Here is a 17,889-nt window from a genome sequence, read left to right on the forward strand (position 1 = left end):
ATTACTCAGTTTCCCTGAGTTTCACTTTCTTAATTAATAATTTGTGATGGTTATAAGTACTTTTAAAGACTATTGTAATGTTTGAAACTTCCTGTGTGCTTATATGTGTATATATGAACATACTCATATGTACAGTGTTGCATACGTAAGTATGATGTAAAATGCTTTGCATATATAAGCATTTATTAAATTAAAACTATTATTATTACTGGTATTAGTCTTTGGCTAATACTTGACATATAAACTTTATGATCAGCAACATCACTTTGAATTCTAAAATAGTTGTATTATGTATCCATCTGTAAAAGTAGTAAATGAAATTCTGAGGCAAACTCCTGCTATTAAGCAAGATGGGACCACCAGAATTACTGCAACATTTAATACTGATAAATGATAACAGCACTAATCTTTACTTTGTACTCCATCAAAAAAGGTAGAATGTGTTTTGCCGGAGAGATATCAAAACTTTTAAAAAAAAAATAATATCATACTGAGAACATAAAGAACATCACTAATATTTGATGTATTAGAATTAGTTGTTAATTCTAAGATCCAAGTGTAGCCTAACCACAAATGCTAATCTTAACCACCACTGATGACATTCTGCTCTTACGTCACTATGCCAACATTTTTTTTTCCTTTCAATTCAGGCAATTGCACACAAAGTATTTCAAGATTAGATACATGCTTGAGCATAAGAAGATATTGAATGGACAAGACAACAAATCCTAAAAGATGTATCATGCAATATCCTTAGAACTAGATATATTGTACTTAAAGTGTGTATCTGACCCCTTCTTCCTCATCCCTTCCCCTCTTCTCTCTTTTCATTCCTTCTTTATTCTCTCCCTCTTGCAATATGTATGGAGTGCATATATAGATAGAAAAGTTATACAGAGAAAAATTGATGTAGTTTACACACATCAAGGAAACAAACTCTCATAAACAACATGACATGATTAAGCCTTGTAAATTTCATGGTTCAACAGTAGCCAAAGATTATTTATTAGTTAGATTTAATATTTACCAAGGATAGTTCAGTGCATGATTTAGTGTCCTATAGAGAATGGCGTAAACACGCTTCCTAATATATATTACGTCAAAAAACTTTGGTTAATAGTCAGATGTCTACTTTGATCAGAGTAAATTAAATATGCAGATAAACAATGTCATGGAGCATCTTAATGATACTACATTAAACATGCCAAGTTTCAGTAAGTACCTACACTCTACCAGTGTTATTAATATCAGTATGCATTATAAACCATACCTCTTAAGTGACATTTATGTATGTTGGTGATTGGCCTTACCATTTTCTAAATACAGAATCATGTCTTAAAATAGTTGATGATAATAAAATGATGAGGAATAGTTCAGTAGAAGAGAATAAACTTTAGAAACTTTAGTTTTCTGCTTATTATCTTATATTGAGAAATTACTTTGGTTCATTATTTTTCTTTTTTCTGGGTAAACATGAAAGTAGTACTTCTTGGATTGGTAATTGATATTTTAATGAGAGAATGATCCAGATATCAACATGTTTATTATTTAATTTTTAATGGTGTTTTGTATAATTAAATATATTATTTTGGAAAAGAATAATAATTTATCCTTGTAGCTAGGAACCAGTTCTTCAAGTACTAAAACCCATAAACTTGTATTAAGTCAGCAAGAGTTCATCATAGATAACAATATATGCTGCTTTTATAATTTGGGAAAATATGCCACAAAAAGAAATTTCAATGACATCTTTATACTAGATAACTGAAAAAGACTCAAGTCAATGTTTATGGTATATGACAAATGCTCTTTGAATTCTAGAACATATCTGCTATCTAAAGGATTTTCAATATTGCTTCAAATAAACATGAAGTGTGTTCAAAATCTTTGCATTTTCAACTTTCTCATGGTACAGTACTGCTATGACCATAATTTATAAAATATACATAACTAAATTTCATAAAAAGGAAAACATTCATATATCTTTCAAAATCAAACCAAAAATGACCTTTCACAATCATTTATTTCACAAATTAAATGTTGCCAGGTCGAGAAAGGGAATTTTCAGATAAATTGTATCCATTACAATGGCAGTCACCCTGATCATTTACAAGCTAGATTTTATTGTGTTTAGTTGATAAGTTGTTCCTTTCACATTTGCCACACTAATCTGGTCTGGTTTCCTGTTAACCAGTGATTTCCTGTTGTATATCCCAGGAAATAAGTCTAGAAAGTTCTAGACTTATAGACTATTTGAGGTAGAAAGCACAGACCCAGGTATATTCATATTTGCAACTCACAAAATACTCTCCTTAAATTTGAAACCAGTGTGAATAGTTCCAAACTGACACAGTGAACTGAGGGTAGAAATCATGTACAGTTTTTCAAGGAAGTTAATGAGAAAGAGAAGAAATGTGGAAAGCTTTGAGCAAACCAGCAGGTGTCCTAAAACAACAGCAGGTGTGGACATATGGTAATCAAATTAGAAAGGGGATTTTTACCCCACTGCCTTCCAGAAGATAGTAAAGTCCAGGCAGCCCTCACGGAGAGATGATTTACTCAGTACATTTGAAGTGTTTCATAATGCCTCTTTCACTGTTCAATTCTGAAAGGGATTTACATCTACTGCACCAAACAGATATTGAAGAATTTTCTTAAAGCACACACAAGAAAATCATTTCAGGAGTAATTTCACCTCTACATTTAGAGGAGATCACTATGAAAAGACAAATTTTGTATGTTTATTTTCAAATTAAGCATTTGCAAGCCTGGGAGCATTTTCAAAATTGTAAAGCTTTATACGGCAGAAATTTTAAGACAATATTTTAATTTAACAAAATACTTGGTGTAGAGATCGTTTAAAATTTTACACTAAGTGCAAGAAAATCCCAATAATGTAATTAAAGTTATTTGTATAAAAAATCCTTAATATGTAAAATAACATTTTCCAAAAGTATTCTTGAAACACATTTTCCTACAAAAAGAAATCGCTGCAAATGTCTTTTTGTTTTCAGATTGGCTTTTAATACTTGTTTGATACATGAAATACCTGGGGTTGTATTATTAATAGCCTTTCTTAAATGTATTATATATTGTTACTATTAGTTTGGCTACATTATTGAGTTATAAGTGTGTGTGTGTGTGTGTGTGTGTGTGTGTGTGTGTATGTAGCTTTTGAAAATATCCAGGCTGTGTGTGTGTGTGTGTGTGTGTGTTTTAGAGTCTGAGGGAAAATATGGTCTTTGTTAAAAACCTAGAGAGAGTAATGAATATTCCCCTCCCCAGGTCTCCCCACCACCAAAACTTGGGTGGTGACAAACTAGCCTGGTAAGAATGAAGACAATGTTCATGTGTCAAGCCTGAGTCCTCTGGTTTGTTTGTGCTTAGCAACCCATGCCTATCTTCTGTGACCAAAGGTTTCTCAACAACAAAATGTAACCAGTTATTCAAACAAACTAATAACTAATGACTTTGACTGCCTTGCTGGTAGATTTTTTTTTTTTTTTTAAATATATACAGGGTTATTAAGTTGATTGTGAATAAAGAGAATTCTTCTTGTATATGTAAAAAAATATGAACTTGTAGTCAGTTTCTTATTAGAAGACCAATTATACTATCAAAATGAGTTTGCAAGTATTTAACTTAATAGAAGAAGGAGAGATTGTTGAAATTGATTTGTTTTAGGAAATTTGATCACATTTTAGTTTAAAAACTTGGCTTTTAAAACCTGGTTTTTGTCTTGAGACATTTAAAAGTTAACAAAAAAGTAAAACATAATAACAGTAAGCATTACTATTTCTGTCCCTCATAAATAGTACACGTTGTAGCGTATTTGTTTTCAGCACTTACTAAAATCAAACATGTAGCTAAAACCATTTTAATATACTTCTAGTGTCTTTACTCCCATAGGAGAGGCAACCACTGACATGAATTTGGTGACTTTTGTTCCTTTCCATTAATTTTTTTTTTAACATGCATATGTACATCTACCAGCAAAACTAAGTAGTATTTTACATGTATGGTCATGTAGATATTTCTTTTTTCATCTTTCTTTTTCACTTAACTTTTTTGTGAGCTATCCTATTGACATATGTGGATCTTTTTCCTCCCTTTTAACTGTTATCTAACATTTCATCATATGAATAAGAAACATTTTTTTTATTCATTCTCCTATTGATGGACATTTATAAATTCCCTTCTTAAAAGCCTCTCTAGGTATTATTGCTTAGATTAAGTAATAGTTTTATAATCACAGAAATATTTAAGTACTTAGGATTTGCATGCTTAGATCACCTAGCAAACAAATCTTGAGTATTTACCACTAGAGATGCTTCCTCTTTTTAACTATATCTAAAAAATGAAAAAAATGGCCAGTAATTAAAGTATAATTTTTAACATAAAATATAATTTGTCCAAAATTCATATTAATCTTTATCGTAACTAGTCAGTTCCATTTTGTCTTCCTGTCATGAATTTCCCAGAGGCTCTAAGAATTAGGGGGAGTATTAAATGTAGCTGAGATTAAGTGATTAATAATTTACTATTGGGTCATGAATCAACTTCATGGGATGCTAAAGATCATTTGCACCCCCAGAAACACTAGAAGTAACTGCTCATTTTAAGACTCGAGAACTCACAGAGGTTGGCTGCCCAACCTAATTAAACTTCAATCTTCTATACCAAATTTATTTCTTCTTTGTATTGAATTTCCTCAGATCTTCTTGACAGGAGAATGTCACTTTGCCTGACAACTGATAGACAGCTTATGTAGCACCATAACTGGAGAGAAAAGGATATCTTAAAGCTACTCAATTTAATGGCAATGTATATGGCTCTTTCTCTCGCTCTTTCTTTCTTTCTTTTTCTTCCTTATTTTTTTTTAAACAGTGCTGTAACAGACACAATGATCCTTAGTAAATAGACCCCAAGCCAATGTTTTTTTCCTGCTTCCTCCAGAGGTAATTATCTTGCTCCATCAATAGTGCTGTCAGGAATTGGGCACATAATTCAGCATTTAAATGAACAAGCAATGTAATATTTCCTGTCTCTCAGTGGAAGGCTTTGCAGATCACATTCTTCTCTGTCACTAGCTCACTCTTGATGTATGTTCCATACCCAGTCCTTGATTGCTCTCTCTCCCTTATGTTTTATTGCAGATGTTGGCTCCGACTTGACACCTACTTCATTTGGAGTTTTATAGGACCAGCGACTTTGATAATTATGGTAAGAATGCCTAAAACTATGTGTTTCCCAAGTCAAAGATGTAAAACTATCACTATCTCTGTACTGTGTATCTTTAATTTATACAGGTTAATTTGGTGGAAACATGTACTTATTTAGCCCTACATAACTCAAGCAATTAGATGCTCATTTTAGCATACCGTTACATTATAAAATGATTGATGAAAACCACTGGGAGGAGAAAACATGTATTTGAAGAGATTATGCAATGTTGTGGAGCCTCAGGAGTCCAATCTCAATGTAATCTATTTGGTTTTGTAGACCTTTGAACACTGATACCTTTAAGTTTCCAACATTCCTTCCTCTCTCTCTCTCTCTCTAATATGAAATGGAAATGGAATCATATATTAGAAACATGGGAACACAGCTTACTGTTCTTTCCTGTTTTGTTTCTACATAAATCTTGAAAATTTTAAAATTCAAAAGGATTTTACTTGTGAATTGCACAATCAAATTGAGCAAATGTTCTCATCATGCTTCTTTTTTTTATTTGTAGATGTAGACTGTCAACTTAAAATATTTCTACTAATCTAAATAAAATTGTTTACATTATAGCTTATACATACATATTTTTCAATTCAAAGGTACAATATATTTTTATAAATAAGATGTCAGTCTCTTAAATCTGAATAAAATGTAATGAAGATCTACATTCTCTTATCTGAAATTCTTGGGGTCAGATATATTTCAGAATTCTGAAGTTTTTCAGATGTTGGGAAGGGAATCTGGTGTATATACCACACATTTTGTAACAATGTGGGGAATGCTCAGTTGCCCAAAATCAAACATATCAACCAATAATCACAGTAGGAACATGGAAGTATCCTAAAACCAAGCACTGCAGAATTTCTGCAGAGAAAAAATAGGAATAGTAAAAGCAAGTTGAATAATGACTCTGAAGAGCCTTATGTCAGTTAGGAACAGATTTTCCCAACAAATGGGTTTAGCTCAGGTTGGACTTTTTTTTTCACCAAGTGAAGTTTTTCAAAACTTTCAACTTTTCATGCGTTTTGAATTTGGGGATAGTTCATAAAGGTTTGTGGACTTTATTGGGAGAATTCAGTGGGATTTATAATTGGACTTTCTAAGTCCCCACCCATCCTAAATCATGGAATATATAAATAAATTGGATGATAAAGGGCACTTCAATATGAGGTTTTCTATATAGTTTGTATGCATGTGATATATGGACTTTACATTGTACCTTTTTGTTTTATTTTGTTTATATCCCATGTTTTTTCTTGCGGCAGTGATATAACAATATTATTAGGAGTTCATATTACTTTAATCCTAGTTTTTTATAACATCACAATTTACCTAGTATTTCATAATCCTTTGGTGCCAGCTCTTCCAACAAAAAATACTGATTTAGTATTTGTGGTTTTCTTGTGTAACATTTGAAAATATATCCCTAAACAGTAAAATTCTAGGTCATGTTCAAAGTATACTAATTTTAACACACCTAGAATAATTATTGTTTTTCTTTAAAAACATAGACTAGTAAAAGAACTTTGAATTGTTTTAAAATTTTCACAGAATCATTCAAGTGCTGTTGATTTTATATTTGTAACTATTTGGCATAGCAATGCTGTATCACTCAGTGTTATCCCAGTTCCCCAAACTGGCTTCTTGCCTTTACTAAAATACTAGGCAATCATTTATGACTCCAACATGTAGTGAAAGCTAATTTCCCAGAACAACTCATCTGTTACAGAGAATGAACTTACTTTTTTCCTACTCCGGTTATCCTACATAACACTGCCTTTTATATTCCAGCTTAATGTAATCTTCCTTGGGATTGCTTTATATAAAATGTTCCATCATACTGCCATACTGAAACCTGAATCAGGCTGTCTGGATAATATCAAGTAAGTGATTTTTCTTTTCGTTTTCTTTAGGCTTCCTTACTTTGGTAGTCGAAACTACCTCCACTTTATATTATATTGAAATCTTGTGACAAATTGATAAAGAATATCGGTGTGTTGTCTTTGTTGAATAAAATCCTTTATTGACTACTAAGGTGACTTGATCTGCCTGAAAATAAGTAAACGAAGCTCTGTCCTCAGAGAGAACTTATTCTTTTTCCCTAAACTTTGATTTAAAATACGACAACTAATATCTGTATTTATTTGTTCTGTCCTGAAAGAAAACACAGTGTTTCTGGATCAGGGCAAATTATTATTTCTTAGAGCATTATCATGTCAGCGTGATGTGATGAGCTTGATAACAACAGCTACAAGTCCTAAAAGGAGGAAAGAAACCCGAAGATTATAAATCTGGGAGTTTATATAGGAGATGCTATGCAGCTGCTCTCCTCCCCTTCTGAGAGAGGAAGAGAAACATCAACTCCTTAATACAAACAAATCCCTTGGAATACAAACTAGATGGTTGCAGGTTTTGCTCTGCTCTGAAATGTTAACACAGTCCCCTGGAGAGGGGAGGTAAATATCTCCAGAGTTCTGTCACTATTCAGTCATTTTATCTTCTAGGTTCTGTCCTTTAACCCACATTCCGCTTTTATATACTCAGAAAGCTAACTGTGCAGAGACATGAAAATATCCACATAACTTTTTTAATACTAGTAGTACTTTCTTGATATACATTAAAAAAAAAGATTTACATTTTCTGTAAAGAAACACAGTTGACTTTCTTGGTATAACCAAAACATTTTTCTTATTCCTTTAAAGTCCACAGTGTTTGTAAAAGATAGTAACATTGAAATGTGACTTAGTCACTAATATATACCATATCTTAAACTCTATTTTAGTATAATTTGCTGCCATTGTCTGTTAACGTTGTTTAAAATTATTTAAATGGACATACTTTTGGGGTCTCCTGTGACTTTCATGGGCTAATGGCATTCTTTTTGAACTACCCAGGATAAGAGTTGTGTTGTACTTTTTCCGTCTTTCTACATTCAGTGCTTGACAAAGTTCCTCCCCAGAGTAGGCCCTCAATGAAAGTTTACAGGATCAAATAATACATTAAGACTTTAGTGACAAAGATGAGGGCATTAAGAGGTTACTTTTGTTGAAGAAGTCATCTGCTAAATCAGTTGAAAAGGAGAGCTAAGGAATTAGAAAAATAAAAATAGAATAGAGCACAATAGCATTATCTACTATGGGTAATACTATTTGTAGCTTTTAATGCCATTTAGTTGGAAATAGCCATGAGATTATCAAATTATGTACAATTAAATAAACTGTCCTTGTAAAATATAGTGTGAGTTCCTTGGGCTGTTTGTTCCTGATGTCATTTAATTAGGATAAAGTAAAAATGCATGTAAAATATACTTTCCTTATCATATCATACTTTTACTCTTTTTAATAAGTCTGTATATCATTTACATTATGTTTTTAATGTACTATCAGAAAAAAGTGAATATTAAAACTTCAATATTTTTGTAACATCTTTTACTAGGTTAAACCTCAGGAAAGGCCCATTCTTTAGCCTAAACTTCAAGTATATTTTTTAGGCAATCTCTTTAAAGATTTCACCAATTTTTTACTTTTGCTGAATTGGTAAAAAAAAGTTCTCTCAATATTTATTTATGTTTTTGTAAGTAATATTGCTTAAATCTTTCTGATACTGCTGTTTGGGAAAGTAAATAACAGCTAATAATTGCATTTAGTGACATTGATGGCATCAGGTTTTATATTACCAAAAAAAACACCCTTCATGCAGAATATCTTGATTTGATTCCTGCTTGCACTACTTTTCAGGTTATAGCCTTTGGCAAGCTTATTTAATCTTGCCAAACTTTTCTTTACTCCTTCAAATTGATAAAATAATGAAACATACCCAGGCATCAGATGAGCAGAGGAATGTAAAAGACTGTTGATGTTTTTTAAAAAGACCCTATGGGGGGTGCGGGGTGCAAGGGTAGTTCAGTGGTAGAATTCTCGCCTGCCATGAGGAAGATTCGGGTTCGATTCCTGGTCCATGCACTTCCCAAAAAACAAACAAAGCAAAACAAATGAAAAAACAAACAAACAAACAATTCAACAAATGGTGCTGCAATTATGGGATACTCAAATGGAAAAATAATGAAATGTGACCCCACCACACAGCATATAAAAAAAAGAAAAGCCCCTAGAGGGAAGGTTAGAAATTGGGTAGTTGTTAGAAAGTGTGTAGAGGATGTTTTATGGTAGAAGAAACCTGTATTTGGACATGCAATGGGAAAGCATCAGTGAGAGAGTGGTTAAAAATATAGGAAAGGGAATCACTGTTTTCTTATGACCTGAGGAGAGGTAGGGACTGAGATCCAAAACAATCATAGAACAATTAAACTTCTTGAGATAACAGAAAGGACGCTTTCCTTTGAGCTAACAGATGCCAAGGGGGAGGACCCTTTTCCAATGAGACTGGATGCAATAAATTTGTAAGAATAGGTGTGATGAAGGTATGTTGGGAGACCCAAGTTAGAGCATAAATTGAGGAATTTCTACCTGTTCTCTATGAAGTAGGTAAGGTAGTGTTCTGCAGGATAAGGGGGACATATTGAATAAAGCAGAAATCTCAAGAAAGTATTTCCTAGTACTTCCCAGAATCTGAAAGACATTTCATTTATTTTAAATGCATTATATAAACTATTTAAGAAATTATTTTTTTAAGAAATCAGCAGGGTATATGTGCTAGGAAAGAAGGATTTAAGAAAGGTCATAATGACTTTAACCAAGTAAGTGCCTGTATAATACATATTTTTAAATGGTAGAGATGATGTCAAGAGATTCTTTGTTTTAAAGGCATCAACATCATTTATCTGGAAAGCTTTTTCTTCAGTACATGGGGATGGGCATGCCTATAACATTGTTTCTTTTTTCTTTTTCTTTTTTTGCAAAATGGTGAACAAGATGGGCCACCCTGGTCAGTTGATTAAGATAAAAAAACATTATATGAGGCCTTTTGGAAGTCAGTGTCCTTCTAAAGCAATCCATTCACTCATTTGGCAATTATTTATTGTCCTTATCACACATGTTCTTTCACACATACATATCTTGTTTATCTATGATGTGTTCACTTCTCCTCACATTCACTGCCACCACCTTCTTTTAAGCCACCATCGCCTTTTGCAGAACCACCCCAGGGGTGTCCTAGCTCTTCTGATCATGTTGATTATCGCCCTTGCGGTCACCAGGTAGAGTGATGTCTTAGAAAGTCTCAATCTAATCACGCCTCTCTCAGTAAAACCCTCAGTGGCTTCCTATTGCTCTGATACTAAAGTCCAAACTCCCTCCCCTGACCCCGTCTGCCCTCCTAACCTAGATGCCCCGTTCTTCCTCTCCAGCTTCACTTTATGCCACACGCACCCTCTGGCCATTCTAGATGCAATCTGCTTTTCTTCAGGTCTTGTCTCTGCTGTTCCTCTGATTTTCTCTTCCTAACTCTATGCCTTACTAACTCCTATTTACCCCAATTAACTTTAACGTAATTATTTTAAGTGACTTAATTCTTTTTAATTCTGAATTTACTCCGGGGTCATCATAATAAACACCTTTTGGAGTTAGTATAAAACATTTATTTCGGAAAAAAAACACGTTTATTTGGCTGCGTCATTACTATATTAATAATGTGCTATGGATAGAAAGTAAGCACTAGAGTGAATTAGTATAGATAACACGATTACTGAGAAAATGAGGTATGTCAGTTCACAGATTTAACAAAAAATGATTAAAACTTACCGGGTGCCCGGGTAGTTCAGTGGTAGAATGCTCACCTGCCTTGCAGGAGACCAGGGTTCGATTCCCAGACCTGCACTTCCGCCCCAGCCTTCCCCGCCCCGCCCCCCCCAAAAGAAATTCAACAAATGGTGTGGCAATAATGGAATAGTCACATGGAAAAAGAATTAAATATCCCCACCATACAGCATATAAAAAAAAAAGAAAGAAAGAAAAATATAAAGAAAAGCTTCCAGAGGCACGGGCCTGTACAATATCTTGACAGCACTGAATCGCTGTAATCTGCACGGGAAATTATTTCAGAAACAAAGTGATAACATCTGAAACAAGTCCGCGCTTTTGGGTCAGCCGGAAACCGGGTTCTGTGGGCATCCTCAGTCAAAGCATAATTTAAGGAAAGACCCCTGCAGATACACAGGGAGCACGTGTCAAGGATTTATTTAAGATGTTAACAAGGGCGCCTGCAGGATGGCAGCGCTGGTCAAAGAGCATTTTAGTAACAGAATATATATGAGCCCTGAAAAAAAAAATAGATAACTTTAAAAGACAGTTCTGTTTGCTGCTTGCTTACTTTTGTCTCTTTCATAAAAAATATAAAAAATAGGTCCTATATTTATAGAAAAAAATGACTTTCTGACAAATTGAAATTAGAGCTTGTAATCAGCAAAACATCTAAGCTATTTAAATAGTAATAATATATGTAAATATGAAACTATTGTTGAATTGTAACTAGCAAGTATCGTGGTATGGCAGAAGTATTATATTTAACACACTCTTGATATTTATTAGCAAGCTCTTGATATTTACCTTCAAAGTAAACATTGATAGTTTCTGTAGTTATTACCCACATCATCTGTTGTTGAAAAATAGATTTAATAGCAACATAAGTATAATATGAAGAGTAAAAAAGAATAACAGGGGCCTTGGGCATAGGAAAGAAAATTGGTTCCTATTTGGAGGGAGCAGGAACTCTACCAGGCATCCTTTTCCTATATTTGTCTCTTTGTCCTTTCCTATTGATAGATTCCTATATCCAGGCTACTCAGTGTTCTGATTTTTGGTCTCACCGTTTTTCTTAGATTTCTTAGATCTTATGACTGATTGGTCATAAACTTGTCAGACAGTTTAAAGAAAGGCTTTTTATTTCCTTCACCCTTTCCTGTGCTCTAGCTGCCGAAGGAAGGCACTATGTAAGAAGGGACAGTGGCTTTAGCATCAATCCACTTGGGTTTGAATTTCTGTTCTCTCTTTTAGTACTTTATGACCCTGGCATGATACCTTGCGGCTTTCCTCCAAAATGGGAAAAATTGTATCTACTTTGTAGAGTTTTTTTGATATTAAATGTGATCATATGTATAAAGCATGTGGCATATATAATTTGGTTCCTGTACAGGCTGGTTTGATTATTTTTAACTACTCTGTATGGAACTACCAGCTGCCTGTGGTTCTTTTTGTATTCCATGGAGAAGTTTTGCTCAATTTATGTCAAAATCCTATTAGAATATGACTGGCCTTGTTTACCATATGGTATCATTAAGAATTATGCATGATACGATCCTTTTTTTTTTTTTAAGCCAAACATCCTATAATGAAAGAATGGCTCCAGGGTGGAGTGCTCATTTGATTAATAAATAGCAAGTTCTGTAGTTAGCTCTGGAGGGGAAAAAAAGTGTCCTCAGTGATCTTGGACACCTGCTGTATATAAAGAACTCTAAGAAGGCTCTGAATAGCTTCAGGGAAGAATAGAAAAATGTTCTGCCTTCCTATTAATAATTTATTCTGTATCCTAAGAAGGTAGCTTTTACTTTGAGGGATGTGTTTTTATGTATTGGAATTGCATTCCGTTTCTTTAGTATTACATTAGTACTTTATGGAGTTAAGAGGGGTAGGGTTCTTAAAAAATGAGAAAAAGAAAAGAAAAGCGGTATAATCTGGAGAACGGCAACAATATTAGAAGAATATCTTAATACTTTAAATTTTCAAAACTACCTTATCTTTATACTGAGCAATATCCCAAAATGTTTGAACCTTTATGAGAATAGTAAATCAAGTTATGAATTGTATTTGATAGAAGTGTTCATGCACTTCAAAGTTTTCTGATGGAGTTTTGAGGAAAATATTTTTAGGGTTTTCTCATTCTCAAAAAAGAGCCACTTAATACCAAAATATGATATTAAAATTAGCCGCTGATAACTTTAAAAACAGGAAACTTAAGATAGACGATGAAAACACGCAAAAAAAATTTAGTTCATATATTCATGCAACTGATCTTATTCATGGTTTAGCTTTTACCACCAAAACTATTACATTCTAATGAAAATTTCATGGATTTCTAATGAAATATTTAGAGATATGTTTAAAAGTCATCAGTTCTCTTGTAAAAATGTTATTAGATCAACACATTATACTGATGACATGTTTTATCAAATTCTTTTATCAAATGATACTTCTTCTCAAAGTCCATACACAGTATGAACACTTCAGGCCTTGGAAAGATTAAGAACCAATAAAAGATGCATTGTATTCATTATAATACGATACAAAAATTTTTAAGAGAATTCTGAAAATGAATATCATTATCTGTTATATAATTTTCCCTTGCCTTCCTCCATTTTCTTGGTCTGTTATTAAACATCACTGAAAATATGATGTCACATTGTCATAAAGTATCCAGGTGTATTTGAAGTGTGATGCAGTTCAAACAGCATTGAGCTCTGTGAATGTTTACCAGCACTAGATTTACTTCAAACAGGTTAAGATCTTCCTAAGGCAGTAGTCCTTTGCTGATTACCTTAATTTCATCATTTAAAAAACGCTTAAAATCTCTACTTTGGAAAATGAATTTCAGCCACTGATTTACAAAGCTCTGCACTCTGCAAATGTCATTGCCAATCATATCATTTTCTAAATTTCAGGCTGTAGTTTCAAGTTTTATGAAATTTAAAAGCACTTTTTCCTTTTTTGAATTTTTATTTTAAATGCTTTCACATGCCCACATGATCTTTCTAGGAATCAGTGTTTTATGCATTATTGGATTCAGTTCACTGCATACACTCAGAGCTGAAATTTGAGAAAATCAGTTTCCTCAAATGTGTCACAGGCACATTGAAACTGTTATGTGCCATGCCTTGAGATCAAACTACTATTTCACTTTTCCCAAATAATTAGGTTTTTAGCAATTATAAGAAAGTCAATTACAGTCAAAGAATGAGAAACACTACCTCAAAGAAAAATAACTTCTTAATAATACTAAGTAAAAAATTAGTTCCTTTGTCCTTTAGATGGGGTTTGGACCCAGATTTCCTTTAACTTCCATGTAAAACATGAAGTCAGACGATGGGAAAGCTTGCTAATTTGAATTTTCTAATTAGTCCAATATTTCTGAAGTAACTGTACACATGACAACAAAATTAATCCAAACTGGTTATTCATAAGACTACAGATTTCCCCTCAAATACTTAAGTAAAAGTTTCCTTGAGAGTGGAAGAAATCTGGAAATAACTGTAATTAAATAATATTTGTACCCCAAATTATTCATGTATTTTATTTAATAATTTTAATACATGAAATTTTAGTTGATATTTTATTGTTTAATTATTCATTAATTCATTCAACAAATGAAAAATGCCAAGATTTTGGATGTGCTTTGAATGTAGAACTTACAGAATTTGTTCATTTATTGGATAAGGACTGTGAGGAAAAGAGGAGTGGAGTATGTGGCTTTTAGTTTCTGCTTGGTGCATTGGAAGGGTGAGTTCTCATTATTGATAGAAGAAAGTATGTGAAGGAGACTTTTGGGGCTGGATCAGGGTTTATTTTTATTTTTTTATTTTTTTGACAAGTTAACTGAAAGGCATACTAGTCCTCTCAAAGCAAATGTTGAGTCTGCTGTTGGAGTAGTGAAAGCTAAACATAGAAATTTGGAGTCATCAGTGTATAGATTTTATTTTAATCCCATGAAACTGGGTAAAATAAAGGAATTGAGGCTAGACTCACAAAAAACAGAACTAATGTCTGAACCCTAGGGCATGATAACATTTAGGTATCTGGGAAATGCAGAATCTGCAAAGTAGACTCAGAAGCAGCAGCCAGTGATATAAGAAGAAATTAAAGATCTTGGAAGTTGAGTGTATCAGTTAAGATGGGAATTTAGATTTGACCACAGAATTTAGCAGCCTGGAGACCCTTCGTGAACTTGATGAAAGCTGTTTTGTTAGAATGGCGAATGAAGACATTTATTAGAGTGGGGATAGAATGGAAGTATGGAAGTAGAGGATTAAAAACCACACGTAGCTAACTTTTTTGAGATGTTTTGCTATAGATATGATCTGAAAAAGGTAGTAGCTGCTGGGAGATGTTAATTGGAAGATTTTAGTTTTATTTTCTGTTTTTGTTTTGTTTTGTCAATTGACTAGTTTTAAGCCTGAGAGATATTATAGCATCTTCTTGTGTGTGTGTGCTATATGCTCAGGGTCACATTTCATTCTTTTTCCATGTAAGTATCCCACTATTGCAGCACTGTTTGCTGAACTTTTGTTTGTCTTTTCTTTCTTCTTTGGCTTGCTTGTTTGTCTTTTTTGGGGGGGGGAGTACATGGGTCGGTAATCGAATCCGGGTCTCCTGCATGGCAGGTGAGAATTCTACTTCTGAATTGCCCTTGCAACCTCCTTAGAATCTTCTTTTTAATAGTAGGAATTGACAATTTGTTGCTGGGTTAAAAAAGAGAATTTGAATGATATTTACTCTTGAGTAGGCAAAAGGATATGAGGAGATAAGATTTAGCGTATAAGTGAAGGTTGGTCTTAGATATAAAGGAGTCCAGACAAGAGAATTCATTCTTCAAGTGACCTATTAACTAGCAGATGTTTTCCTTTAACATAATGCTATAAAATATCATGAGCTACAGGTACTGAGCGAGAAACATGCTTGTGCAGAAACATGTAAGCTGGAAAGTAAAGTTACAGAATCTTGAAGATATAGCATTATCACAAGATTCTTTTATTCCTGTATTTTCCCCTTGATATTAATATATATTCGTGTATATTCTGGCTTTAAAATTAACATTCTGATTACAAAATCTACATATCCATATGCATATATATGTGTGTGTACATATATGTTTTTTATAAAATGCAAATGTCCAAAGACTTTGCTAACAAGTAAAATTTTATTACATTTTGAACAAATTTTGTAAAATATATAATTTCATGAATTTAGGAAATAAAATAAATATTTTGGACAGTTTGGGAAAAATTTAGCATCAATAAAAAAGCAATGAAATTCTATTCCAGCAGTAATTTAGTACACATTTTGATACTATAATTTATAAAACAATCTTGTATATAGCTATTTTCCTGGAAATAAAACACAAGACTATATATTATAAAATGTTACTAAGTGTATTATATATGATAGCTGTGTGCTAATATACCTTTTCAATATAAAATGCACAATTCTCTGTTTAATACACAGAAATAAATGATTTTATATGCAGAAAAAATAGAAAATGACTGAAAGGAAATATACTAAAACTTGATAATGTTTCTCTCTTTGTGGCAAGATCATATGTGTGAAAATGTTCTTTTTTAGCCACTCTTCATTTTCAAGAGTTTGATGTAATGAATATATAGTAATCTTATACAAGCTTTAACTAAAAATTGGCTGTTTTGTATTATGTCCATAAATATGTTAGTCAAAGAGCATCTAAGGAAGTCATCTTGAGAATTTTTAACCTCAGAAAATGTTAAAAAATCAAGTCCAATTTTCTATCATTAATATGCTGCTATGGAAATATCTACATAATTCAAAATTAAAAAGTCATATGAAAATGAAAGATTTAATAACTGTCATTCATCTATCTTCTGGTTCTATGTGAGGTAGAGTACACTCTAGTTTTCAATTGTAGTCATTTATACATCATACCAACAATTAATGGAAGAATCCATTTATTATTTTGCAATTTAAAGTTTTTTAAAACTCACCCTGTTCATTTAAAAAATATAATTGCCATTTATTTCCCTTGAATTGCAAACATTTGAATAAATTTTAAAAATAGGTACATATATTTAGCAATATCTTGTTTAATCACATCTTGTAAAATTGAATCACATGCATTATAGGCTGAAACTCACAAATAGTATCCTAAAATCATTGCACTAACTTTTCTAACACATTTTTTTTGGAGTAAAAAGGCTATTTGCTGTTTAAAGTTTCTTTCTGAGTTTCCCCTTTCCCATGTTTTTAGACAGTCCTGTATTCCCCATTTCAATCTTGACGGTCACAATCAGACAGAAAGCGCGAGGACCTTTTTTTCTTACATCTGTAGTGGATACCTTAGCAGCAGATATTAACTGCTCCAGGTCTGTCAGAGATGCATTAACACTTTATTTTAATGAATTTTGTTTGTTTGTTTGCTTTTTTTAACATGTTTATTACAACATGTTTATTATATCTGACTAGCTTTGTTTCCTTTTTCCCCTCCCACAATGATACTCATTGGGCTTTTTCCTTATATTGGAGCAATTAATTTATTTTCAGCATACGTGCTCAGCAGTACTTTTTAAGTCCATTCTTACATGGTGCAAATGGCTTTCAATAATTTATACAAACAAGTGGGTTATGCACAATCACCCCAATTTTAAGCTACTGTACACGGAAAAGAAAAGGTTATAGAAAAGTGCCATATCAGCAGTGCTTTAAGAAAGGAGAAAAATAGAAGCCTTAAAAAATGGATAAAATCACTTTAATGGAGTTTTGCATCAAAAAACAATTATAGGGTAACAGTGGCTCAGTGGCAGAGTTTTCGCCTGCCATGCCAGAGACCTGGGTTCATTTCCCAGTGCGTGCCCATGTGAAAACAAAACGAAACAAAACAAAAACAACTATACAAGAAGAGTAGATTTGGAACCATTTAAATAAAGTCATTTGCATCTCTTTGGAGATACTGATTGAGACACACATGAAATCT

The 17,889-nt window shown here is 32.8% G+C and overlaps 1 protein-coding gene and 1 non-coding gene across 16 annotated transcripts in view; one reads left to right on the plus strand and one right to left on the minus strand.

Moving 5' to 3' along the window:
• The window catches only part of ADGRL3 (adhesion G protein-coupled receptor L3), an 841,123-nt gene that overhangs the window by 750,427 nt on the left and 72,807 nt on the right, over positions 1–17,889 (plus strand). For all 15 annotated transcript variants that reach the window (XM_077136976.1, XM_077136982.1, XM_077136975.1 and 12 more), the window contains 2 exons: positions 5,157–5,223; positions 7,018–7,109. In XM_077136976.1, coding sequence (XP_076993091.1) covers positions 5,157–5,223; positions 7,018–7,109 — 159 coding nt within the window. The remainder of the gene's footprint in view (positions 1–5,156; positions 5,224–7,017; positions 7,110–17,889) is intronic.
• Positions 17,171–17,298, minus strand: LOC143663770 (small nucleolar RNA SNORA31). The gene has a single exon (XR_013166155.1). It is a non-coding gene; the product is annotated as a small nucleolar RNA SNORA31 (small nucleolar RNA).

This window comes from Tamandua tetradactyla, chromosome 19, assembly GCF_023851605.1.
Source record: "Tamandua tetradactyla isolate mTamTet1 chromosome 19, mTamTet1.pri, whole genome shotgun sequence".
Lineage (NCBI taxonomy): Eukaryota > Metazoa > Chordata > Mammalia > Pilosa > Myrmecophagidae > Tamandua > Tamandua tetradactyla.